General features: G+C 53.3%; 1 protein-coding gene across 8 annotated transcripts in view; it reads right to left on the minus strand.

Annotated features, from left to right (window-relative positions):
• The window catches only part of CBFA2T3 (CBFA2/RUNX1 partner transcriptional co-repressor 3), a 51,001-nt gene that overhangs the window by 12,253 nt on the left and 11,445 nt on the right, over positions 1–27,303 (minus strand). For 2 of the 8 annotated variants that reach the window (XM_080937186.1, XM_080937180.1), the window contains exons 2-6: positions 11,461–11,607; positions 8,941–9,018; positions 4,897–5,138; positions 4,609–4,698; positions 545–726 (exon numbers count right to left, since the gene is read on the minus strand). In XM_080937186.1, coding sequence (XP_080793312.1) covers positions 545–726; positions 4,609–4,698; positions 4,897–5,138; positions 8,941–9,018; positions 11,461–11,581 — 713 coding nt within the window. In that variant the 5' untranslated portion in view covers positions 11,582–11,607. Of the gene's footprint in view, positions 1–544; positions 727–4,608; positions 4,699–4,896; positions 5,151–7,889; positions 7,969–8,940; positions 9,019–11,460; positions 11,608–27,303 lie in introns of those variants that run through there. The other 6 variants (XM_080937185.1, XM_080937179.1, XM_080937182.1 and 3 more) reach the window with 4 other exon arrangements.

Raw genomic sequence — 27,303 nt, forward strand, 5'->3', positions numbered from 1 at the left:
ACATCAGCCCCAGTCTTGGATAGAGGATAATGATGAAGGTGAGGAGAGACAGACAGGGTTGAGGCAGAAACTCAGAGAAGCCCCACTGGGTTTTGGTCCCCCACTCTGACCTCCTCTGGGGCTCCTGGGAAAGAGTGGATAGAGGAAGACACCCAGGGTCCCGTGGCCAGGTGTGGCCCCACTGTGTACAGTGGTAGAACCAGTACCTCTGTGGCCAGTCAAGGGGTTCGGTCCAGCCCAGCCACCATAGGCCTTAGGCTCCTGGCCAGTGAGTTCTTGTGGACAGACCCCCTCCCCGAGCTGCTGTCCTCTGGGGATCCCAGAGGCCCTAAGATCCATAGCTAATCCAGTAGCACATGCTATAGAACCCAGTGTCGCCAGCACACCAGCCAGTCCCTGCAGCAGGGTTAGCAGTACTTGATCAGCCCTGCTACAGACAACAGACCGGACCAGCTGTCTGGCAAGAGCTGCGGCAGGGGCAGATGGGCAGGAAGAGGCCACCTGGGGTCACCTCCCGTCCTGTGGGGTTGTGAGAGGCCAGTACCTGTCAGGTGTTCTCCTCTTGCCATTTTCATTGACTTCCAGCAGGAGCTCAGACGAGTCAACAGGGGAGGTGGCGCTGGCATCCAGCAGCAGCTGTTCGTGCTGGGCCAGGTACTGGGCGGGTGTCTGCTTGGCCAGGCGGGCACAGTGCAGGAGTTCTCGCTGCAGCAGTGGAAGATTAGCCTGTGGGCAGGACCAGGGGCTTTAGACACAGCTGACTGTCGGCTGGGGTGCAAACCCTCGTAGCCTGTTCACAGCAGACAGCCCATAGCTGCTTGTGTGTGACTCAGGGCTACTGAGTCCTTTAAATTCCTTTTCCCTTCAAAGGCACAGTGGGAAATGACAGGCCTGTGTCCCGCTGGACGCACAGCAATGTAGGGACTTTGCTACCTCCTAGAGTGCTGTCTGCAGCCAATGATCCCTACCTGGACCCCATGTAATCAGGCACTGCATCATTCTTGGCACACACAGAGAAAGCAAGGTTCAGGGGCAGGCATCCCAATATGCACTCATGCAGGAGAGGGAAGGGAAGGAGGAAGGAGACGGGGAGGGTCTGCTACAGGGTCTCTGCTCTAGCCCCCAAAATGCACTGGCCAGAAGCCCCACAAGACCCAGGTCGTCTTCCCACTGCCTCTCACTTCCCAGTCTCAGCCCTAAACAAAGCTCACAGCTGGGAACTTGGGACACATAAGGAATAAGGCCTTTGTGACCCCAGCCTCAGTCATGACATCACAACTCAAGTCTGCATTTGCAGATGAAGCCACCCGAGCTCACAGACTCCATCTCTGTGAGCTCCCTAGTGCTGGGCTAGGGCCTCCAGGCATATACCTTTCCAGAGCTGCTGTGGGTAGAGGGGCAGGCTGGCCCTCAGCATGCTGGACAGGGGCCCAGTGGCAGGCTCTTGGGAGAGCTAGCAGTTCTAAGCATTTGTAAATAAACACAATCTACAAGTTTCCCATGCATTTCAAAGCTGCCAGGGCAGCCTTCTCCAGCCTCCGCCTCCCCAGCCTCTGTTGGCGCATCCACCCGGCCCATCAGGCAGCCGATGCCTGCGTTTTTGTTGAGCGGTTGGCTGCCAGGCCTGTTTTTATGTTTGGATAGCTGAACAGGGGCCAGCCCACCATCTGCCGACCACGTCAGAAGCATGAGTTGGGATGAGGTCCTGGGAGGTCTCAGTAGTCCAGAGTCTCCTCCCTCACCAGTCCCCCACACTCTCCTTGGCCAGCATGGTGGGGTGGGGGCTGGGTATGAACACCATCTGGTTGCTGTTCGCGTGGGGGAACATCTGGGGTACTGGCCAGCTGGGGCCAGCTGGGGCCAGCTGGGGGCTGGAGCCTTGGGTGGGGTGGCTTCTGAAAAGCTCCACTGTCCAGCTACATGGAGGCCGGTGTGGGACAGAGTGGAGGGGACCTAGGATCAGGTAGCCCCACTGTACAGGTCAGATACACAGCAGCCCTTGGCTGTGGGTACAAGAGCACTTCCCGCCCAGAGAAGTCCCAGGCATCATGTAGAGGTCACACCAAGCTGGTTACAGGATGGTCAGGGCTCTTACTTCACTTGGAATGGAGAATTTGATGCCCAGAAAAAAACATTTAAACCATCTTTGTCCTGGAGGGGACTCTGGTGAAAGATGCGCAGCAGACACAGAACCACACGGTTGGCAGCTAAGCGCTGAGCCTTTCTGATGTTTCACTCTGTTCTATGGAGCCTCTCCACCACAGATACAGACTGTTGAGTGATATTTGATGCACCTCCCCCTGGCTGGGCTTCCGAGGACTTTCATGGTCTTTGGAAGGTCCCACATGCTCTCTTGACTCATCGGCAGGCCAGAGCTCTGGAAACCCTAGTGTGACAGGCTCCAGTGAGCCCCATGTGAATGAACTCAGCGCTTCCAACCACCTGTGTGGCACAGTTTTATCTTGCCTAGGAAAGGACCCAAGAGGGCTCCCACCATTGGAGCCAGGCTCTGTGTGGCTATGTTTTGCCCAGCCATCTCCAGAGGTAGCCATGGGAAGCTCTGTAGAAGCCGGAGGTCCATAACTATTCAGGAAGGTGCTGTGATGGTTCTCTGACCTGCTAAGAGGAGACCCCACTCGGTGAGGGCAGGGAGTCGCCTGGAGCTGACTAAGCCCTTCCTCTGGCTCAGCTGTTTCTAGACCACAGGGGCTGGGCCCCTACCCTGCTATACTGTCAAAGTAGCAATGCCTCTTAGACAGGACAGAGTGGGCTCTGGCTGGTGTCCTAGCAACAAGGTCAGAAGTACCGGATGCAATCTTATATTTTTATGTTTTACCTTCGCCTTTTATTGCCCTTCCGCCCCAGGACCGCCATCTCATGGAGACAGAAGTACCACCCAGTGTTGCTAACAACGAGACACAGAGGTCCTGGGTGAGCTATGAGGTGAGCTAGTCCCCAAACAGTCAACTCGGGCACAGAGAAATGAAATGGAGAAGGTCCCCTGAGAAGGTAGCGCTTGGCAAGTGTTCCTTCTAGTGCTTACTTGAGATGGCCCTGCCGGAGGTTAGGTAGGAAGGGTACTGAGGGGAGGAACCATGGGAAGTGGAAGCTGGGATATTCCAGGCACAAACAAGGCAGCTAATGCCACAGAGCATCTGTTGCAAGCATCGGCTCCGACAAAGAAAGCAGGCTCACGGCCTCCCAAAGACAGGCGGCGGCGGAGTCAGCAGTATGTGGAGGGTGAGGAGTACAGGGCCTCCAACGCACACCAAATGACTACCAGGTGGGCCCTAGTGCTGGCACCCGAGGTTCCTCTGTTGTCACTAGCTCCAGTGTGAGCCCAGCAAGGTGTGGGTGGGAGGGAGGAGGGGAGTGGATATGGGTGTCATATGGGGCCCCCGTGTGAGGCACCAGAAGGGATGAGGCTGGTAGGGCATGTACTGTGTATGTTGTGGGTACCCTGAACTGTGAAGACCCAAGCTTGAACCCAGCCTTGGGTATCTACCATCCCGGAAGGTAAAGGCTTCCGTTTTCCTTATTAACTTGACAGCATCAGGACTGTGCACCCTGCTCCAGGGTCAACAGGGCATCTATGCAGAGAGCCTTAGGATCCATTCTAGGTCTAAAATGGGCAGTTTTACAAACTTACTGATGTAGTTGCTCTGTGGGGGTGAAGGGAGCAGAGTCAGCCCAGTGACCCCAAGTAGCTCGGTGGGGGGGGGGCTCACATCTTGAAGTTCATCCCTTATAGGATCTGCCCTTGAACTTTTACTAAAGTAGAGCACCACAGGCAGGAAGAACAACCTGGGGCTCTGGTGTATGTGGAGGCAGGTACCCTAAGGGGCGGGCAAGCAGGCATCTCCCAGAGAGGTCTAAGCGGAAAGTGATCAGGCGGGCAAACACATTGAGAAGTGTGCCTCCCTCTTTCCTCTCAGAGAGGGGAGCTACAGTGAGTCACAGGCCCAGCGTGAGGACCTGGCTCATTCCTGGGCATCAGTGCACAGACAACCAGATTTTAAAATACAGCTTCTCACTAAGCTTGGGAATGAGCACCCGCAACCACAACTACTGGAGGCTGAGGCAGGAGGATAGAGTTTAAGAACAGACCAGGAAAGTTAAGTGAGGCCCTCCCTCAGAATTCAAAAGGCCTAGAGCCGCAGCTCAGCACCAGGACACCTACCTAGTGTGGACAAGACTATGTTTATCCCTCAGCGCTGACCAAACCAAACCAAACCAAACCAAAAAAGCTCACAAAACCCAACTAGCCAAAAAAACAAAACAAAACAAAACAAAAACCACACAACCCCCACAAACAAACATGGCTTCTCATCCTGAGGGTTTAGGTTGGGGTGAGGAATCTGCTTTGGTCACTCTGCCAAAGGGACCCAGTGCAGTGTCACCATCATTCATGAGAATGGGATCTGTGTGTGGCACAGCATCTTCCATCACCCTGCTGTCCAGCCACGTCTGTCTGTCCATCACCCGTTCTCCACCCTCTGCACACCTATTCCTCTCACTGGATTCCAGCCATACAGACAGTATTTTCCTCCTTTCCCAGGGCCTTTGTGTATACCAGCTCTGTGCCTGCAGGGTGCTGCCTTTGTTTACCTTCAGAAACGGGATGACGAATGGCCTCAGTGGAAAGTTGGTGGCTTCTTGGAGCTTGGAATGAAACTCTTCAATCGTCAGAGTGGAGTTCTGCAGAGAGACCGCCCCATCTAAGGGTTCTGACGTACTGTCTGACCCGGATGCCCACCCCACCCCCACCTTGGGGAGGAGGAGGTTCCAGGTCTGGCTTGAGGGCTGGGCAGAGCACGACAGACTTGTGACCATCATGCTGGAGCCCACAGAGGCTGTCATGGGAGAACACGGGTGCCCCATAGCTTGTAGACTCACCACCAGCCCCAGCACCAGTGTGCGCACGCGCTCCCCGATCTCGGGCGAGATGTCGCTGCCAAACTGCTGCAGGGTGGTGAGGAAGCGCTTGAGCTTGCTGAGCTGCCGCGCCCCGCATGCCGGGGGCAGGTGCTGTGTGGACAGCGAGGCGGTGGATGAGGTGGCTGGGCCGTTGCTGAAGCCATTGGGTGTGGACGGGGCACCGTGGATGGCTGTGGGTGAATGGCTGCTGCCGTTCATCACTGTAGGAGAGCCTCGAGTGAGCGTGAGGGCAAGGGATGACAATTACACTTGACAGTGACAAGTGCATATGGTGACAGTGACGGTGACAATGACAGTGACCCCTGTGGCAGTGATGATGACGGTAGCCGGTGCACCACACAGCTGGCCATTTTGCCCCTGCAGCCGTGCTGTGCTTGTGGGTGTCAGATTCTTTTACAGAAATGTAAACTGGTACCGGGGAGGTAACTGCCTTCACCTCAGGTACCCCAGACAGGAGGGTGGTAGGGCTCACACGCTAGAAGTGGCTGCAGAGACAGACATTTGTGGGACTGGCTCACGCCGTCCCTGGGGGCTACCCTGAGCCTGACCTTCACGCCAGCTGATATTCTAGATCCTCCACATGCAGCAGATGCCTAGTTCATCCTCCCAGACGGGCTCAGGTTTCCACGATGAGCAAGCACGGGGCGTCTTCACCCGTGGTGTGGGAAATGAGGAGTCGCCCTCCCATCACCCCAAGAAAAGGCTAGCAACTCTGCCCCTGCTCCAACAGCCTCAAGCAACACCTTCTACCCAATCTGTTTCCCACCTCCGAGCGATGTGCCCAGAGCCTCTCCAACCTTGACGATCCTAAACCTCTCTAGCCCAGAGCAAGACCATTGTCAGCAAGTAGGTCCAGTGCATGAGCTGATGGGACTCAACATCAGGCAGAGTCTGAGACCCCCAGGAGGAGCTTGTTGGGTTCTTCAGGGGATTTTGACACAGGAGGCATGTCCAGGGGCTAGTTCATGCCGAGGACAAATCTAGTGACCAACGAGACAGCTGATAAGCACGCTGCAGGGTCACTGTTGCCAGCCACTGAGCCCTGGCTGACTGGATAGTCCTGCCATTGGCTCAGCGTCCCAGGGCCAAGGCCACGGGCTGCCACTCAGCCCTTGCCTCTCAGCCCCACGTGACAGAGGTTAAAAGCTGAGGTGGTGGGCCCTAGCTATAATCAGTAGGGTCTGCAGACAGGTCAGAGGTCACAGGTTACGAATGCTACCTCTAGGCATATAGACATGTTCATACACCTCTGGACCAGTCAACTGTGACTTTGTTTCTGTCCTATGCCCCTGACCTTACGGGTACAAGGCAGGTCTCCTGCCTTGGCTGAGAGTACAGAAGTCAGGTTCTCCAGCCTAGGCTGAGAAATGTAACTCTGGGGGTGCCTGTAAGGTCACAATCCTCAAAGCTTCAGCTGTCTCATGCCACCTGTGGTGAGGCTAGTCTGGTGGAGCTAGAAGTACCAAGGGAGAAAGGAAACCCCTCTTACACTCTAGATCCCTCAAGGCTTGCCCAGGACAGAGACTCCAGCTGAGTCCCCCCCTGGGGTTAACTGCTTGCCACAGGCAATGAGTTTCTAAGCAAGTCACTCCAGACTGCATATCTTGATTCAAGCACTTGGAGGTGGCCTAAGGGCTAAGCATGGATGGAAATGTGAAGTGGGGCTTTACCTGAGTCCCTCCTTCCTGGCCCTCAGATCTCTGTAGCTGCTATGACTCTTATAGGATCCTGTCATACCTCTGTCTGCACTACAGGATAGGGGGGCTAACCCCACTCTGTCAGTCTTGTGGTGTAAGTCTGTCCTGTGGGTTCCATACAGCCTTCTCTTGTTGTCTGGTGCAGTGGCTAACTCCATCTTATCCAGACACTGCCTGAGGCTCTAGTGCAGATAAACCACCCTGGGGCCTGGGCTAGTGGTGCCCCACAGACATGTTCCCAATCCACATAGCAGATGAGGGTAAGCAATTCATGGGTAAAGTCAGCTGGTGCCCCCAACTGTCTGATCCTTCCATATAAGTTAAGACAAGACACAGCCAAGAGATGCTCTGGCGTGGTGTGGGTGTGGCTGCTGGTATAACCCCCTCAGAGAACACCCCTCCCCATTCAGACCTAGGCCTGGCGTTGCTTTCTCTATCTGACAGTGGCCCCAAGCCATTCTGAAGTTTCGAGGTGGGCTCAACACCCACATCAGAGCACAACAGTCTAGCTTGTTTCCCAGCCCATGGTTTATGGGGCCTGTGTATGCCACCAGCTCACCTGGAAGCTGGCCCTCATGAGGTCACAACCCTGACAGACTGACTCTACATGTTGGGTATTATGTGAGGCATCCCTTTGAACAGAAGTTTCAAAGCATGTGGGAAGAGACATGCAGCTCACAGGCTACCTGGCATTTTTATGTGCCACCAGGCATGTTAACCCTCTGTGTACAGTTCTAAGTAGCACCTCTTTCCTGGTATTGGGGGGATATACACGGAAGCTAAGGCCTTCCCATCTGTCTCCCCTAAAACGATCTCAAGAGCCCCTTCCAGGGCCTAGGATACACAGTCCCAGACCGCATGGTAGTAAAAGCAGGCACTGTGTGCGGAAGCACCCCTCTTGCTCCGGGGTGGCCAGTGATGGTGGTACACAGCATCCTAACAGCTCTGGGCTCCTAGTCTCTCGGACCCCACTGAGTGGACTTCCCGCTTACTGGTGAGCTCTGACAGCCACCACACACCCCAGTCAACCCTAATGACATCGCTTGCTGTCACCTCAGCCAGTCTAGAAGATGGCTTGTTGCCACGGAGACCTCATTAATAGCTGTGGGTTTGTGTCTTAAGACCAAGGGTTCTACTGCCAGGACTCTGGGCCTTCTAGTAGTTTCTAAGACATGCCGATGGATACATTGTCTAGCCCGCGCCACCCACCAGACCCAGCCTGGCCTGGTCCTGTCCTCCCTGAGGTCCGCTTACCAGCCTTGCTCTGAGCGCCTGGGTCCCCCGTGGCCCGTTCGCTTCACTGCCCGTCTTCCCTCCCGCGGCTGCTGGGCAGTCTCAGCAGCTAAAGAGACGCCAAAAATAGCCCCCAGCACAAGTGTTTTCATTACCACAACAGGTGTGTTACTAAGTTAGACTGTACACGTGTCCTCGGCTGATGTTTGGGGGCACACGCTAGCACCCCTATAGCTCCCCCAGCCTTGATGCTTGGATGGGAGTTGGCCTGGGGCACACAGACCCTGTTAACGCTCTTCCACCCTTTCCCCCTGACACGGGGAACCCCATTATCACCACAGCAAGAACCAGCCAACAGTTGATGGCCAGTCAGGCTGTGTGCCAGGCTCTAGTGTGTGGTAAGGCATGCACAGAATGACAGCAAGAGAGAAAACACAGAACACAGGCAACACATGTAACCTCTTCCTCATTCTTAGAGTCCAGATGTTACATGTCAGCCGCACACACCTGGGATATACAGCTAATTGGCTGAGTCAAGGCTGCCGCCGCCGGGGGGGTAAGTACTCTGAATGTCACATGTCACCCCAAACTTTGGTGGAATCATCCACTAGTAACCGATGCCCGCAGGGCATGTGGTATGGCTCAGAGAAGGCAGCAGCAGCCTTGTCAGCGCAGTACACCATCGCCCTCAGCGCTCCATACTGTGGTAGCATTGCTTCACAGGTGGGGAAACCGAGGCACAGGCAGCCATCCCTGCTCGCCATTAGTTACCCTGCCAACAGTAGGAGTTAGGGCCTTTTAAAACAGTGGAGTGTGACCTGTCATTGACTTATGCCCTACTGTCTCCTCACAGGGCTGGCGTCTGCTCCAGTCTGTCTGGCTGTTGGGGGGATGAGGCTCAGTAGGTGTTCACATGCAAAGGCCCCACAGTTCCAGCACAATGCCTGAGTGTCTCAGTCTCTAGCCCTAGGCCCCTGGGCTTCTCTGGTCTTTGAGGAGGCTGGAGTGTAGAGGTCATGAGAGGGACCCGGGTGGCCTCCGTGAAGCCCTTGGTTCTTGTTATTTTACTTACAGAGACAGACCATGGACCACTTTAAGCAGCCGTGGAAACGGCCATGGGGTAGAGACGTCGCAGGTCCGTCCTCGCCATCTGTAAGCAAAATAAGAAGAACAGGCTGTCAGGAGGGCGCCGCAGTGGCTGTCCCCTCTGCAGTTTAGTGGCAGTCCTAGAGACCACACTGTTGCCCCTGGGGGCTGGTCCACTCCTCTGGGCCTCATTTTCTCCTCTGTAAAACGGGTCGCACGGGGTATCTGTCAGCAGGACACCTAAGTCTTAAAAGTTGTCTTCCTAGGAAGTGCTCAGTTACCCCCTCAGCACTGAGGGACAGTGACGGAGGCTCAGGTCTGTGATGGGAGGTGGGGTTGTCAGTGGACACGCGCAGCAGCTCCAGGAGTAGTGAGTCTCCCGTCTCAGAAACTCCCAAGGGCAGATGGGAGCTCAACCCACCTACAGGCTCCCTGCCCGAGAGGAGTGTAGGTCGGATCAGTGCTTCTTGTCCCGTTTCATGTCTCCACACTCAGCCTCCTGCCCATCTCCTTGGCCACAGACCAATCTGTGCCCAGGGTGGTCACTGGGCCAGGAAAACCACAGCCCTCAAGTCGGTTCAAGGTCAGTCTCTCCACTTGGCTTGGAGCACTGAGCAGGAATCTGCAGCCGGCTGCAGAGGCTTTACCAGGGCTGCCACCAGCCAGGTGCAGGGGGGGTGTGGTTAACCACGTGGATTAGGAACAAACCTGAGGTGACCTCAGGCCTGGGCCTCAACTTATGTACCAGCTAGCCCCAAAGATCTGAAGGCCCCTCTCCCCCAGTGGAAGTACCCGCTTAGAGAAAAAAACGAAAAACTTGTGTTATACAGAGAAAGCTGCCACCCCCAAAGTGGGACGGAGGGACAGGAGGGACACCAACCCTCCCCATGAACCACACATGTTCTGGCTACCCTCACATCTGTTCACAGGCTTCATGAAAGCAAAGCCTCGAAGGCCCCAGCTGACCCTATCCTCACTCTAAACCAGGAACATCTGGTGCCCAGGCTAGCTTTTGGGATAAGAGCTGGTCCCCGGGGAACCACAGGCTGGGGGAGGTGCACCCTCAGGGCCAGTGACAGTCCATAGTCCAAGATCAGCCCATCGGCTGCTCTGTTTTTCTTCCCTGCTTGGGGCTTCCAAACATCTGGAGGACCCTTGTGTCAGGAAGTGTGTCATGGCCTCATGGCTGGGAGAAGGAGCACAGCAGAGCCCACAGACAATCTTGTTTCTAGGGTGATGCACTGGCTGGTGACATCAGCATCGTCCCACAGACGATGACAGTCCCTTCCACCCAGTGGGTGAGCTTCAAGGCTGCCCAGCAGTCAGAGTCTACCTGTAGTTCAGCCCAGAGGGAAGGATGCTTAGGGAGGGAGGGTACAGAGACTGTGCCAGCCATGTCTCTGAGGGAGGGGGAGTGTGAAAACAGGCATCTTTGGTCTGGAGGAGCATGGCCAAAAGGCAGACCCAGGACCTGGCAGGGCCATCTGTCCACGGAGAGCATCAGGCTGCTAAGGGTAGAGATCCAGCTACAATAGGCAGGGCTAGGAGTCCTCGCTCCAGGCTCACCAATCGTCGGACCCTGGGTTAACTGTAGGAAGTGGGAGTTAGCACCTCCCAGGAGACAACCGGTTATGTGCTGGGCATGTTCTCAGATGGCCCTGGTTCCAAGTGGCTACACCCAGAAGCAGATGATATTATCCCCAAAGCAGGAGGCCTGAAACCTCGCCAACAGGGATGTGGCTAGCCTGGAACATGGCTAGCCTGGGGTTGAGCTGCCCATTCCTCATCTCGGCCTTTCTCTAAACAGCAAGGCTTCATTAAGAGCTTTAACTTGAAGGGCAGAGTTGGTCCTCCATGTCCAGGGACGCAGAGGCCAGAAGAAGCATACCTGCCCTGGAAACTAGGTGACACCAGGCTGTTACCGAGATCCCCTACCACAGAGAGGGATCTTGCTTCAGTGTGAAATCTGAGGAAGGGTCCTTCGGGTATGTGTCTTCAAAAGTTGCAGTGGGGGTGGCACGTGGCTTCTTCTCCCTACCAGAACACTTAGGATATACTTTTAAGCCTCTACCTTGGGGGAGGGGCCTGGGACATTGTCACCTTTAATGGGCCCAACCCTGGGAGTTTCCCAACTGCTCGGTCTAAGTTACAATCTTTCAAAGCAAAGAGGTGGCTATGGAAGAGAGACAACACCCCTGCTCTAGGCTCCCTGGAATCCCCATGGTGACCTCTGCTCTGGGCTGCTTAGCCTAAATATGCGGCAGGCATCAGTGGTTGTAGGCTGGTGCTGGTGTCTGGTAACCTATTTCATTTTCACAGCGGCTGTAAGATAGGAACCACAGCAGGCCCCCATTCTACAAATGAAGAAGCCAGGCCAGAGCGCTGAAGCAGCCATCTTTACCCAGGGTGGCGCAGCAAGTAGGAGGAGCAGGGACCTAAGCCGTCACTTTATGTTAAATACAAGTACAGAATTTCGGGGCTGGTGGGGGGTTGGGGGGGGACTCACGTGTGTGAGGTGTGAAGGAGGGTGGTCGTGTGGCTCCCTGGGATGAGATGGGAGGTGGGGGCGGCATGCTGGGGGGTGTGGACCGGGGCTGTGTCTTCACTTCAGCCGGGGAGTCTGGCATTGCTGCAGCCTTCTCCTTCCTGTTAGCTAAGGAGAGAGAGAGAGAAACCGATTAAGCAGCTGAGAGCAGAGCAGGCTGGCCAGCACCTGGGCAGGGGCCTGAGCTTCCCCGGGCCAGGTGGACTCCTGATGCCAACCATCCTGTGGGAGCCCCAAGTGTTCTCACAGATGGCTAGCATCAAAGCACAGGTGAAGCCAAGAGCCAGGCCGAAGGTGGGCTCGTCAGGGCTGGTGTCTGTGTGGGAACTCACAATGCAGGTTCCTATGCTCAGGTCCCGTCCCGACTCTCCTGACCTACCCTGAGTATCTGTGTTTATAAGGCATATGAAGGGTGATGAGCTCAGAGTCCTAGATGCAGAGACTCTCTTCCAGGATCTATCTGCTCAGGGGCCCAGAGGGTGAGGAGCCACTATTTTAACCGTCTCCTGCCTGTGGTCCTTGTGAGCCCTGTGGGGGGTTTGTGGATGATGTCAGGGTGCCTCGGGCCTGATCCCTGAAATGTGACCCATTGTTGGCTCAGGACATCCTTTACCAACCATGTCCAAGTGACCCAACTCTTATGAAGGTGCTCCGCCCAGGGCTAGCAGAGTAGGAAGATGCTAGGATAGTGAGAATGGCCAGGTGAACCCTAGACATCCAAGGGTTTCAGAACAGGACCATGAAGCAAGGGTATGGACAGGTTCAACCTAAGTCCAAAGGGCAGGCCTTGCTTAGAGCATCTCTGCAGAGGATGGTAAGCCCCAGGCCTTCTCTTTACCGTAAGTGTGGTCAGGCAGGTGACCATGTGAGCTGCTTCTTTGTCACATGGCCCAGCCCTCCAGAGACAGCAAGGGCATGCTCCTGCCTGCCATGAGCAGAAAGCAGACCTCTCTGCCCTCCACGATCATACCCACAGGGCCTTCCATGGACTGGGGTTGCAGAGACAGAGTCTCTTCGCTGTCCTCACTGCAACTCTGGGTACTACCCTCAGCCTTTCCCATCCTGAATCCCATTTCAGGAGCCCATCACTAGCAGACATATGTAAGTGTAGGTCACCCAGCCTCTGTGGCTGGTGACCAGTAAGTGACATCTACCAGGCAGCAGGCCAGAAACAGTGGAGCCCTTACCTAACCCCCTCCTTAGTCTGCAGAGAGGAGAGAAGCCCAGAGACCCTTTAGACAAGCCCAATGGTCCATGATGACCCATTGTGTCTCGGTCTGTATGCCAGAGGCAAGAAGCCCCCATCTCACCGGGCCCACGAGAAGGGGGCAGAATGGGAGCAGATGGTACACAGCAGCCACGCAGGCTGCGGCACCTGCTGTCCCCCAGCTGTGGCTTTGGCCCCCCTTCTGCCAGCGCTCAGCCTCTCCCCTCCCTCAACTGTCCAAAGGCTGATGGCTGGGCACATGTGTGGCCGCAGCTGTGAGGACCTATCAACACCATGCCTGGCTTGTAGGGCTGATGGCCAGTCTCCGGTGACAACAACCAAAGAAGGCAACTGGGACTGGCTGCTTCAGCATGGAGCGCTCCGTCCTCACCAGCCCTTCACCTGTCCAGTCTGCCCTTGGGCCCTCGGGCAGATGGGGTTGCCTGGGAGGGTATTGCCAGGGCCAAATGTCTCAAGTACCAGGCTGGCTCTGGTCACAGGCTCAGGACACTGGGGTCACTCTGTGTCTCTGAAACCTTTCACAGAGGGGAAGTGGCTTCACCTGAGCTTCAAGTACCAAATAAAGTAGAGCCAACTGAGTAAAGACACCATGGCAGCTGGGCCAGCACTGGGCACTAGCTTTTATCTCTCTGTATACTTCTTCAGTATCATAGTAATAGGCCCACTGGTGCCACGGGCCAGGGTGCCACGATACAGCGGCCACCACTTGCACGCCCATGATGTCAAAGGCATAGGGTCCCCAGGCACCTAGTGACCTACAGAGACTTAATTTTCTCTCTTGTTTACAGGACATGAATCATAGAGGCCAGGGGTCATCTCTCTGCCTCAGAGCCTTAAATGTTTATCGCATGCAAACTCTGTGCCCAGCACTTCACGGATGTCATTTGTCCTCACAGAAGTCTTGAGGTCCTGAGTCCACCCAAAGCCCATTTCAAAGAGAAGGGCCGGGCACACCGCAGTGTCACTATCTGTTCCAAATCACACATGGACATCCGATAGAACACCAGTGAGTGTGGGGACTTAGAGTCACCCGGTCTCCTGCTTCGGACTGGTCAACAGCCTCCCAGATCTGGGGTGGCTGCCTCCCCTGCCTTTACACTTTCCTTGCCTTGCACCCAGCAGCCTAAGGGTGTCCATCTCCCAGGATGCCCTGGGTATCTTGTTTCCTTTTCTAGCTCATCCCTTCCTGGCAGTTCTTCTGGGCTGTCACCACACTGCAGACACCTTGCTTCCTGGTCAACCCATCTGCAAGGTTTCCTTGCGGACACTAGCCACCAAAAGGTAATAATGACTCAGGGTAGGAATTGGCGTGGAAGCCCCACGAGGAAGTATTTCTCTAGAGCACCTTGCCAGAACCCTCAGGGAAAGGGTAGAGGGATCCTGGAGGCCGGCACTCAAGGGTCAGCTGATAGTTGGTTAGGTCAGGTGGGAGGGGTTGGCTGCTGGGAGAGGGTGTCTCCCAGGGCCTGAGCCTCTTAACCTCGAAAGTATGTAAGCCATCCACTTTCCCGAGGGTGTGTGTGTGTGTGTGTGTGTCTGTGCATATGTCCGTGTGCTCTCAGGGGTGTGTGTATGTGTGTGCGTGTGTGTAAAAAAGGTGGAGGATGTCATTTATAGACTCTATTTTATTTAGACATTGGCTATGTGGCCAAAGATGGCCTTGAACTTCTGAGACTTGTGCCTTTGAAAGCTGGGATTATAAATGTGTGCCACCACAGCCAGCTATGGATGCTGAGGTTCGAACCCAGGGTTTTATGCACGCTACAGAAGCTACCCACTGAGCTGTGTCTCCAGACTCACTGTTAATTTTCACTAATTTTCCTCTTCACGCAGTAGCCGCTGGAAAGGCATCATGGGCCTCAGAAAAGTCAATGGCAGGTATGAAACCAGTAGCCAGACCATTAAAACAGGCAACAGGCATGGTGCAGCCACAGTGAGAACCATGTGGAAGAACCCGGAGCTGCCTAGGGAGCCGTAGCCCTGCCTGCACCCCTAGGCCAACCTTCACACCAGCAGAAAGCACACAGGGTTGTGTGGTCACCCAACCTCGAGCGGTTTCTGGGGAACATCTGTCACCAGCTCGTTAGTGACTGCTGCTTGACTTTGGACAGTACTTCTTGTGCTGTGGCAGGTCGGGGATGCAGTGGGAGGAGCCCCATGCCCAGCTCCTTCATCCCAAGGGTATGAGGTAAGGCTTTCACGACACCATACAGCCTAACGAAAGTTCTCTTCTCTGTGGTGAGGAATGTCTGCTTTACGAGGGCCTCAACCCTACCATCCTCCTCCACCTTACAAGTGGGGAAACTGAGGCACAAGAGTGGTCCAGTGAAACCCAGCTGAGAAGCCAGCTATATAACTGGATTTGGGTAGATTGCTCTGCTAGTCTCAGGGGCCCTACAGCCTGGTGACCCCAGCTTCCAAGGTCTTTAAAGCATGTCCAGTCTTCCATGTTATTATTATTATTATTATTTTTAGAGCTGATGGTATCGTCCCTTCAATCCTCCCCAGAAAGGGGACTTTATGGTCTCTCCTGGATCCTAGATATAGGACCTGGCAGAGGGGATTTGGGGATCCCCTGAGGGACGTCAATGAGTAGGGAACAGGCAGGTAGTGACACCTATACACTGTACTATGGTGCTTCAAGATGGCAAAGCCTAGGATGATCTCTGGGGAGAAAGAGGGTGGGAAGGGCCTGGCTCCTCCCCCAGCCCATCTCAGTCTCTGCTACTCCCTGTTCCCACCCTCCAGAAAATTCCCAGGCCCCATAGCTGCTTCTGGGCCCAGGGGAGTCCCTGTGTTGTCTGTGCTGAACATCCACAGAGCAAGCCGCTCTCTAAAGCCAGGGGGGGCTGTGGGAAAGAACACGGAATGTGCCGGAACAGGCCACTCCATCCATCACTGTCCCTATCGGCTGTGGTTCCCAGCCCGCCCTCCCAGCTGGGACCTGGCCTAGGTCCAGCATGGAGCTAACCATCTTTCTGGCTGGGTCTCTTCAGACCTTTGTATCTTAGCAAGTTCAGAGCCTGGCTTGACTGACCCCTGCCGTGACCTAGGCCTCTGTGTACACCAACAGGTCTCAGAGGCAGGTGTGAGCACAAAGTCAGGGCTGAGATTTGGCCCCAACCTCAGTGCTGTGTGTGTGTGTCTACTCCTGCTGTCCCCACCACAAACCCACTAGGTTGGCAAAAAAGGTAACCGAGGCACAACACGGCAGGTAGCTGGGCCTCTACTCCAGGAGGAGGTCAGATGTGTTTTCTTCTCTGTGGAGTCCTGGACACTCACACGTGAAGACCGGTCAGGGCTACTGAAAGAACCAGACTGTCTCTCTACTTCAGGGCTTATCATGGGCAGGCAGGGGTTTGAAGGAACACGGTGGTATCAAGGCTCCTAGGTCTAGCCACCTAACTCCTTAAGTACTGGGGGGGGGGCATCCAGTGTCCCATAGCACAAAGTCCTCAATCAAAGGTAGAAGAGCAAAGCACACTTGGAGAGGATGGGTTAGACGCAGGACAGTGACTTAGGAGGGCCATCTGTTTCTACACCTATGATTTGGGGACTCCAGTGAAAAAAATCAGAGGAATACAGAATGACGTCAGATGAAAGAGACTGTGTGCTATCAAGGGCTGTTTTCTCTTTCAGTCATGAAAGTACAGTTTTCTAGGGCTGTGGGTAAGTTGGTACTGGAGATGAAACATAGAACCGGAGTTTGATCCCCAGTACCTATGTAGGAAGCTGGGCACAATGGCCTGTTCTTGTAATTCCAGCACTGGGTGGTGAGTGGGAGAGAGGCCTCCTGAGGCTTGCTGGTTGGCCAGTCTCTCAGCAAGTTTCCAGTCAATGAGAAACCCTGTTCCAGACTCCCCAAGGCTGTGTTTTGGCTTCCACAACATGTGCATTCAAACTCCCTCTCAGTATCTCCCCTACACACACACACACACACACACACACACACACACAGAGAGAGAGAGAGAGAGAGAGAGAGAGAGAGAGAGAGAGACAGACAGACAGACAGACAGACAGACAGGAGAAATACTATGTCATTTTGTAGGGAATGGGAAGTAGGCCAAGATAGGAGACCCTGAGAACTGAGATCACCCCATTGCGTCCTTATAACTTGGTAGACTATCCCAATACTCAAGGTCACTTGAGGTCACTGCAATGTCACAGTGTATAAGGAGCACAGAGCCCTTATCTCTAGATTCCAGCCTCTACGATTGCCTGGGCAGTGGTCCAATGCTATGCCACCAAGGCCAAGGTAAACCCACATGATTGGATTTCCTCAGCCTCAGCAGGGTCAGCTAACCTCCTAGGACACATTCCCAAGCCTGCCAATTAAGGCTCACGGTCCCCTCTCTGCTCACTGTCCAGTCTCACTCTCTGCCTCAGATGCTCCTGCCCCAGAGCCTTTGTACTGTCTGGGGTCCTTCTGTGGAAATGCTACCTCCTCCAGACCTCTACTCTCTACCTTCTCTCCCTTCCTATCTTTGTCGTGACTGTGTTTTGGTTTTTTGTTTTGTTTTGTTTTGTTTTAATGAATCTGCTCCCTGGAGGCTCCTGAAAGTTGGGCAACAGCATTCCCATGGGAAAGATGGGAAAACTGAGAGGCAGGGAGTCCCATGGCTGTCAGAAGCCACAGACTGTAAGGCTGTTAGGAATATTTCAGCATTCTGATGCTCCACATAGGCTACTAGAGTGTCTCTTGAGTAGTTACATCCATCTCTACCCACCTATCATTTATCTACCCAGCCACCTATCCATCACCCAATCATCATTCACCCATCCATCCATCCATCCATCCATCCATCCATTCATCCATCCATCCACCCATCCATCCATCCACCCATCATCCATCCATCCATCCATCCATCCATCCATCCACCCACCCATCCATCTTTTATCCATCTATCTACCCATTCATCCCTTTTTACATCCATCATCCACCCCACTCACCCACCCATCATTCATTCATCTATCCATCCATCTACTTTTCCACCCACTCTTCCTATACCTACCCAGCACCCATCCATTAATCCATGAATGCACCTCTCGTACACAACTCATCCACCCACCTACCTGCCTGTCATCCATCTACTCACACTCATCCATCCATTTAGAGATCTCCATTTAAAATGGCTTTCCAGGGCTGTCAAGATGACTCAGTGAATATGGGTGCTTGTCACCAAACCTGACAACCTGAGATCGAAAGAACCCCAGAATCCATATGGTGGAAGTTAGTGAATCAACTCCATAAGTTGTCCTCTGACCTTCACACATGCGCACTGCAGTATGTCCCCACACACATACACTACATAAACAAACGTAGTAAGACATAAAATGTCTTTCAACCCTCTTCTAATCACAAATAAGCGGATACCCTAACAAGCTAAACAGCACTCCCAAGCATCTCTCATTCTCCACACTCACAAGCAAAGCAGTGGACAGTGAGCCCAGATATGTGTGAATGTGACACGGAACAAAACAACCCAACAAAGATGCACTTCAGGATGCCTCAGAACCACCAGGACGATGTGTTGACATAGGGACATGTTGGGAGCCCCACAACCACTTTTGAACACAGGCTGGGGACAAAAGGACGCTAGAGAAATGCAGCTCCATACTGACAGAGTTGCCTCCATTGAATGCTCAGAGCCATGCGTTACGCATCACGTGTCCCAGTGATCCCGGTCCTGAGGGGTTTCTAACTGCCTAACACTCTTTTGAAAATGAAAGGGGTCGGCTGATAGGCAGAATTTGGGGTACGAGTCCTTTGAGGCCACTGATGTAACAGGCGTTGGCCTATCCTTCCCATCCCCCATTTGGCCAAGGGCTGGTCTTGGTGTGTGTTGAGGGGGACGTGGGGGCTCCTGTCCTGGTTACTGAGGCCTTGCTACAACATCTGGAGTCATTAGAGAGCTCATGTGAGATTGTCATCTTTTCAACCTAGGACAAACTTCCAGAGGACATACTAGTTTTCTTCTGGAGCCTTCCTGTGGGATACAGAGAAGGAATTTGGGCCCTGGGCTCCGAGGCCCAAGGCACAGCAAAGAGCTGAGGGCTTTCTCTGGTTGACTCCATGCCTAGGAGAGGAGTGTGATCTGGGGGCTGAGCTCCATCCTGTCCTGTTTAAGGCTAGGATCAGAAGCACTCAGCTTTGATCCCTTAGGCAGGGAACTTGGGAGTGGGTGGGATGCAGCCCTAATGAGTCCCAGGTGTCTGCTTCAGTGGCTTCCCACATCTGGTCTCCATCAGCCTCCACCGCCATGAATAAGTAATAATACAAAAATACAGGGATTAGTGTTTCCTGCTCTATGCTCCACGGGCCAGGCAGCCCTTCTGCCCCAGTGGTGACAGGACCTCAAGTCAAGCAGGGTTGGTTCTTCTTGGCCCTCCCTTGCTCTGAGGTCTGACTCAGTGCTGTTCTGGTTTTAACTCTGCCTGCCACTGCTGTCATTGCAGCCACTGTTTTCCCTGCAGTCCATCTCAAAAAGAACCCAAGAACCTCACAATGCCAGGTCAAAAGGTCACCAGGGTAACAGTGGAGGGCTGGAAGGCAGGAGACCTGGTTCTGACTCTAGCTGTGAAAACTAAGGGGTTACCTCGGATAACTCTGAACTTTGGTACCCACAAGCAAAATGGGAGCACATTTTGGGGTGAGGCTAGTTGAGGCAGCAAATTCAAGAGTTTCACAGATGCCGAGTCTGCTATGTTCCCTGTGATGGGAGGCTGGCTCTTCCCCATCTTTAAAACCCTGGAGGACAAGAGGCAGGCAGGAATGGAGCAGCTTGGGTTCCAGCTGGGTAGATCATTGGCTGTTTTCTACACCGAGCTTCAGCTTTCTCGCCTACAAATCGAGGAGAATGAACCCGCCACATTTCTCGATAGTCAGCAGGACGTGTGCGCTAACTCACATGCTGAGAGGTAGGCTTAGTGTGTTTCTCTGTGGCCTTGCTACTTTAGAGTCGGAAGCAGGAGGATTGCAAGTTTTATTCCAGCCTGGTCAACTTAGCAAGACCCTGTCTCAGAAGCATCTAGAATGAGTACTTACCACATGTGGGTGAAACACGTGGTTCTACAAGTGGGTACATGAGGGTGTTGTGGGGGCCACAGAGGAAGAAGGCTGCCCTCAGCATGCCTGATATGTCTGCAGACAGCAACTGTGCTATCCTGGGCTTTGGGATGACTCCCCCATTTTACATGATAATGCTATGGGGTGTCAGAACTCTAATTATATATGGGGAAACTGAGGCACAGAGCTCTCCTATCATCTGCTCTGGTCACTCCACATTACATTAATTACAGTGTTCCTCTGTGGCCTTTACACTAGCTCATTCTGGAAAGCAGGAGACCTGGTTCCTACTCTGACTGAAAACTAAGGGGTTACCACTAGTGGTCCTTTGAACAGTCAGCCTCAGACCTGCTGTGACCAACAGGATGTGGTGAAAGAGATGTAAGACAAATACAGCTTGGTGTCACCTGCTGCCAGCCCCACCTGCTCCCGCCACTGGGAGGCATGACACACACAGGTCTAGCTGAGCCAGTGGGGCCCAATCACCACCAGAGTGCCTAGCAACAGATCTGCAGCCCCTGACAGGCCAACCATAGAGCCGAAGATAAGGGTAGCTGTTGCACTACCTTCTGAGCAAAAGGCCCGCCATCTTTATCAGATCAGCTGTGCCTGCTTGCAAGAGTTCATAATGATCGGGCCTGTGGGCTGCTGACATTCCCTCAGAGGATGGGGTGCAAGGGACCCCTCATCTGATATCCTAGTCATACCTTCTAGTCATCTGCATGCTTTTCTGTCCCAATTGCACCTCAGGGTCTAGGGTAGGTGCTAGAATTGGGGGAGACTAGGGAAAAGAACATTGATCCATGTGGCTGGGGGCAGCTCTCATCCACACTGGGTGCAGACATTCCCCTGCAGCGGCTTTGGTACAGCTATGCTTCTATCTGTAACCCTCATGCATACTCTGCAAGTAAGCCTGTCAGATTCAATGGTTCATTTTCCCCAAGAGAAAATCCCTCCCCTCCCCGCCCCCCAGGACAGAAAAGCAGCCAATGGAGCTCATCTGAGGCGCCCCCTGCTGGAGATCAGTGGCAGCACTGGAGCACTTAATCTGGGGTGGTTTGTTACACACCAACAACTGACTGAGACATCGGGGTCCATTTGTGCAGGAAAACCCATGGGTCAGCATCTGTCAGTTGTAATGGCGCACCCAAGGCACAGCAGCTTTGTAACCCACAGGCAGTGAACAGATCAAAAGAGGCCTAAGTGGAAACCCAAAAAACTGACCATGGAGAGCACTGATACCCACGCAGCCAAAATCCACACCACAGTGACAAAAGGACACGCACCTAAGCATGACGTGGCTCCATCTCAGAAGCACACAGCTGGGTGAAGAAGCCAGATGCCAAAGAGCACACCCGGCAGGTGCTTGTGTATGAAGTTTTGCAAACAGCTTAGTATGGTGTTCAAAGTCAGGAAGGTACTCTCCCTGGACAGGAGGGGCCCAGGAGTCCAGAGTCCCATCAGATAATGTCTGCTGATCATGTGTGCACACAGAGTTGTCTTTAGACTGTGGTTTTGTTTTGTTTTTGCTGTGTGCGGGCTCATCTTATAAGCATGTCCCAAATGCCATTCATTGATATGGACCCGAGTGACAGTTTATACGACACTGTGTATCTTAACTGCAGGCAAAAGACATGGAGAAAAAGAGGGCCTGAGCAAACGGGGTGGCACTCCTGCAGGGCAGAGTGCTATGATGCTTCCAGGACAAGGACCTGAGCCCCGAATCTCCAGAGGAAGATGCTGGAGGCCACACCCACCTGTGAGAGCACCCAGGACCCAGGCTCGATCAGTCCTCACGGCACCCTGGGCCGAACAGAGTTAAAAGGCAGGGGAGGATGGGGAACGCTGGAATTAAAGCCTTCCATGCTGTCCACGGGACTGCAAATGGGATCCAGATGTCCAGGCCTGCTCACCCTGCGGCTGGCTCGCAAAGGAAACACATTCCTCTCCCAGCTGCTGGGGCTGCACAGCCAACAACTCCCAGAGAGCCGTGGGGGAGGTGCCTCACCATCTGGGCCGCCCACTGCCAGGGGAGGCTGCCAGGCTGGGGGAAGGACAGGGAAGAAGGGGTCCCCTTAACTCAGCATGGGTCCTGGGCATGCAAGGGACATAGATGGATGTACACCCTCCCCGCCATGTCACCAAGAAGTCACCTCACAGCCTGGCACTGCTGGCAATGACAATGAGGTCGGGTTGTGACTACCTGGGTACTTCCCACCTGCCTCACTGGCATGGACAGTGCCTGGCTTGGTTGTGTCTGGGGGAACTTAGGCAGGGTGCCTCACCATGTCTCTGAAAGAGCCCAGAACCAAGCCTTCCAATAGAGGGACATGCAAAAAGCCATCAGTAAGGGAAAATGTGGGGCAGGGGAGATGGCTCATTGAGTATAGGGCTTGGTGTGCAAGCGTGAATATCTGCATTCAGATCCAGAAGCCCTGACACGTGTCTGCCATCTTGGTGTTCCTATAGCAAGATGGGGATTGTGGCAAGGTAATCCCAGAAGCTTGTGGCCTGCTAGCCTGATATGTCCCATCAGACAAGAGACCTTGTCTCAAGCAAAGTGGAAGGGGCGGACCGCTGACACCCCAGATTGTTCTCTGACTTCCTCATGCATATACACTTGAACATACACCACACAGTGTGTGCATGCATCTGTGTATACATGAATGTGTGTGAATGTATCTGTATACATGTTCACATGTGCATGAATCTGGTATATATGCATGTGTGTGCATGCACCTGTGTGTATGCATTTGTGTATACATGAATATGCACGTATGTATCTATGTATGCATGCATCTGAGTATACATGAATGTGCGTGCATGCATTTGTATATACATGAATGTGCAGGCATATATCTGTATACATGCATGCATGTGCATAAATCCGGTATACATGTGTGCATGTGCATGCATCTATGCATACATGCACGTGTGTTCATGCATCTGTGTATACATGCATATGTGTACATATATCTGTTTATACATACATCTGTGTGCATGCACTGTGTATACATGCACTTATATGTATAAGCAGGCTTGCACTAGTTGTGGAGGCTGGTGTTTACATGTCCCTCTTCTCCAGTGAAGGGCACACAAGCCAGAGAGAAGGCACAGCACCCTGGCTAGTCACAAGGTGACCTTATGTGTACACATGGTGTCTCTGCAAGGAGGGCGAGGCTGCTTTGAAAAGCACAGGTGAAGACGGTACCTCCTCTGCCTCCCCCTGTCCTCTGTAGTAAACTATGTCCTTACTGCTATTATGCACAGCAGTCACCAGCAGCACCGAGCCTGGGTCACCTCTACGTAGTGAAGGAGAATGAACCTTTGGGCTGGAGGCAGTAGGGGGACGGTGACAGCAGAGAACAGACTGTTGCAAGCTGGGCTGAGGGATGGCTCAGAGAGAAGATGGCTTAAAAGAATGTTCGCTCTTCCTTTACAGACTAGAGGTCGATTCCCAGGATCTATGTCAAGTGGCTCAGAACAGCGCATAACTCCAGTTCCCAGAGGCTCAGACATCTCTGTCCTCTATTGGAGCATGCAGTCACAGTCACGCACCCCTCCCCCATACAGTTAAACATAATAAACCTTAAAAATGAAATAAAAACCTTAAATCACTAAGTAGGTACGGCACTAAAACCTGGGCCTGGTGATGCAGGCTTGCAAGCTATCGCTTGGGATATTGGGGCCAGAGTATTGCAAGTTCCAGGCTAGCCTGGGCAACTTAGTGAGACCCTGTCTCAAAACAGCTGCACAGATTGCTCAGTGGTTAAAAGCACTTGCTTTTCTTGCAGAGTTTCCAGCACCTATACTGGGTGGTTCATAGCCACCTATAACTCCAGCTCCAGAGGATCTAACATTCCCTTCTGGCTTCTGTGGGTACCTGCCCACATATGGCACTAACGTGTCTCTCTCTCTCTCTCTCTCTCTCTCTCTCTCTCTCTCTCTCTCTCTCTCACACACACACACACACACACACACACACAAATAGATACTTAAAAAAATAAGTCCAGTATTCAAAAGGCAAGAGGCCGGCAGATCTTTGTGAGTTCACAGCCTGCCTAGTCTACATAGCGAGTTTCAGGCCAGTCAGGATTACATATAGCCAAAGCTTGTCCCAAAGGAACAAGTAGCCGAGGTTGTAGCCTAGTGGTTGAATACCAGCATGCTTAAGACTCAGTTCAATCGCCAGAACTGCAAAGCAGTGATGTAAAACAACAAACCCCAAGGACACCAGTGCAGATTCTTTATAGGAAAACAAGACCAAACAAGGAACCGACAAACCCGAGAAACTCCATTGCCATCACTGGGCTGTGAGCCTGTCTGGCTCAGTCTCTGGTGAATAAGCCTGACATCAACAGTGACATCTGTCCCTGTGATGGACCAAAGCAGGACGGTACCCAAGCCTTGAGAAGAAACCAGCGAAGGGTCTGGAAACACAGCCAGCAGCAGGACTACACTGTCCCAGCCGAGAAAGGAGCCCTGGGTCCCACCAATTGCCAGTGTTTAAGGACGTATGAACGGCAGCACACCCCTGGGCCCCACAGAGATGCGCTGCAAAGTTAACGTAACGGCACTGCTCACACGGATGCTGAAGACTGACCAGGGACTAGTGGTTGTATGTGAAAGTCACGGGGAGAACGTTCTTCCCAAAGTGCTGGAGGGTTCCCTTGCTCATTCCAGTGATATCATGATGGACAGGTGACATTCACAGAAGACTGGGGTTAGAGTCCACAGAGGACATGATCCATCTGGTCACAGGACAAGTACCAAGTGGCAAAGGGGGGTGGGGTGAGCAGAAGAGGGTGGACAGGGCATCTCACTTCTAGGGCTTCCCTGCCGCATTTCCCCTGGTGCACCAGGTGTCCCGTGAGCTGTTGTGGCCGGTGTTGAGACAGCTGCCTGTGGTACCAGCCCGATGCCCAACTGTGGGAAGCCCAGCAACTCAGAGTCTGGAAAGGACACGCCTGCAGCTTTCTCTCTCCTGTCCTGCCCGGGTGAGAACGTACTACATTCTCTTCCATACCCAGGGCAGAAGGCTGCCCCGAGAAGGCCCAGCAAGGTCCAGGCCTAGGACCTGGGTCTGAGCCCAAATTAAAGGGAACCCATGATCCTCCTGCTCTTTCAGAGGAGACAATGGGCTGCCAGAAGACCCCAGGGAGACCACGTGGGTCTAGACCTTTGTTAGGGCCTGTCAGGACACCGCTGCTGAGGTCAGAGCTTATACAGTCCTGGGCAGTCCCCAACCTGAAAGTTTGACATTCTTCTAAGGCCACTCTGCTACTGGCCCAGAACCCCCACAGGCTGTTTGTCCACCATGTTTTCCTCTGGATAACCTAACAATTTATGACTGTGGGGCTGGTAGGATGGCCCAGTGGATAAAAACCCTTGCCCCCATGTCTTATGATCTGAGTTCCAACTTCAAAATCAGGAGGAGGAGGAGGAGAAGGAGGCGGAGGAGGAGGAGGTGGAGGAGGAGGAGGCAGAGGAGGAGGAGGCCGAGGAGGAGGAGGACTTGACTCCCACAGGCTATCCTCTGACTTCCCTATTCATGATCCCCACAAACAAACACACAATAAATGCCATGGCTGAATCTCCAGATTAGCCTTAGTCTATGAAGCCCAGAGTCAAGCTGATGGGGAGGAAGGACCCTCTGCCACCCCACAGTAGAGCTCTGGGGCACGTTCTCTGATCAAAGCCTTCATGCTCAATGGGCTCCGAACATTCTATTCTCTATGCTGTCCTAAGTGTTCCTAGAGGTCTGCAAAATCCCGCCAAAGGTCTCCAGAAGCCCAGATTCTCCACAAAAGCCCACTAGGAGCCTCTGGTCCCCTCATTCGTGAAAAGACCATTGTTGCCTGCTTAGCCTTAGGCCAGTGTGTCACCTCAGACATTGTCTCTGAAACAGTCAGTCATCTGCAGGTGAGGAGGCGATGCTGAGATGTGTGCGAGCTGGGCAGGTGACTCTGCTCAGCTAACAGTTCCTGTACCCTCTGCGGTGTTTCTAGCCAGTGCGGTTTCAGTCACGTTTGCTTTTTAAAAGGAGAAAAGCAAAGCCGAGCATGCATGTGCACCCTTTAACCCCAGCACTGGGAGACACGAGCGGGTGGATCTTCATGAGTTTGAGGCCAGCCTGGTCTACATAGTAAGTTCCCAGGCAACCAGGACTGCAAAGTGAGAATTGTCTCAAACCAAGCCAAACAAAGTCCCCAAACCAAGTGTCTCCAAGTCAACTGCTCTATCACGGGCATTTCTTTCTTCCTTCCTTTCTTTCTTTTTAAAGATTTATTTATTTTATGTGAGTACACTGTAGCTGTCTTCAGACACACCAGAAGAGGGCATCAGATCCCATTACAGATGGCTGTGAGCCACCATGTGGTTGCTGGGATTTGAACTCAGGACCTCTGGAAGAACAGTCAGTGCTCTTAACCACTGAGCCATCTCCCCAGCCTTACCATAGACATGTCTCCACTCAACAAAGCCAAGGCCTTTTCCAGTATGAACCTAGAGTTCAGATCCCAGTTCAATCCGCAAAGGGAACATCCTACCCCTTTCAGGCGTTACCATGGGAACATGATGTAGACTTAGAGCAATTAACATGCATGTTACAACGTGAAAAGCAGGCGAGGCATACAGTAAGTACTTAATTTGTGTCACTGTAATCAAGGGACTCTGGAGCTGTCTGTGGTCTCCCCAGCATGTGTCACTGAGTCCCTCCTGCATTGCTAAGTTCTTGTACACCCAGCGCCCCTGAGCCCTTGTTGGTTCCAAGTATCTGCCATGTACCTATGGAAGGAGAACTGAACTTAAATTTTTATTTCACTCAATCTCAGTCGCCACACGAGAAGGGTCGTAGCCCTTTACACAGACACACGCACAGCACTGCACCATACTAACAGTGCAGGCATGGGAGGCAAGCCCTGCCTCCCAGCTCAGAAGGGTGGTCAGATACGTCTGGACCTTGCTTTGCCAGGCCTCCCGATGGCCACAGTGGCCTGGAGAGCCGTCACCCCAAGCAGGCTCCCACAACCTAGGAACAACACATCCTTTCTCAGAATTTAAGGAAACAGCCTTCGCTGGAAGCAACCAGGCAAACAGATGTTTCCTCCTGGCAGGCCGGAGCCGCCCGCCCTCCCCGCCGCGGGGCTCCCACTCTTACTGTGAGGCCTGGGCTACACAGGGGAGACCCAGAGATTTCAATTCTTCTTTTTAGGAAGGGGGAGGAAAAAAAAATTCTTAAATGTGTTTTACAAGCCTGCCTTTGCCATTGTTTATGTAAACAGGTAAATTGTTTCCTGCCTCAATTAAAAACATCTGCCACATAAATGAATACCAATTAACTCATCCTGTTTTTAATTACTCTGTTAATTACACACAGGCAGCAGCAAGGATGGCATGGAGCAGGGGGGGCTGGGTGCATCCCTCCCCCCCCAACACCCCTCCCCCTTGCCTGGCAAGGATCCGAAATATGTCTGGCTGGTGACGGATCAGGGTGGCAGGGAGGTGGTGG

The sequence above is a fragment of the Micromys minutus genome, assembly GCF_963924665.1.
Source record: "Micromys minutus genome assembly, chromosome: 24".
NCBI classification, from domain to species: Eukaryota; Metazoa; Chordata; class Mammalia; order Rodentia; family Muridae; genus Micromys; species Micromys minutus.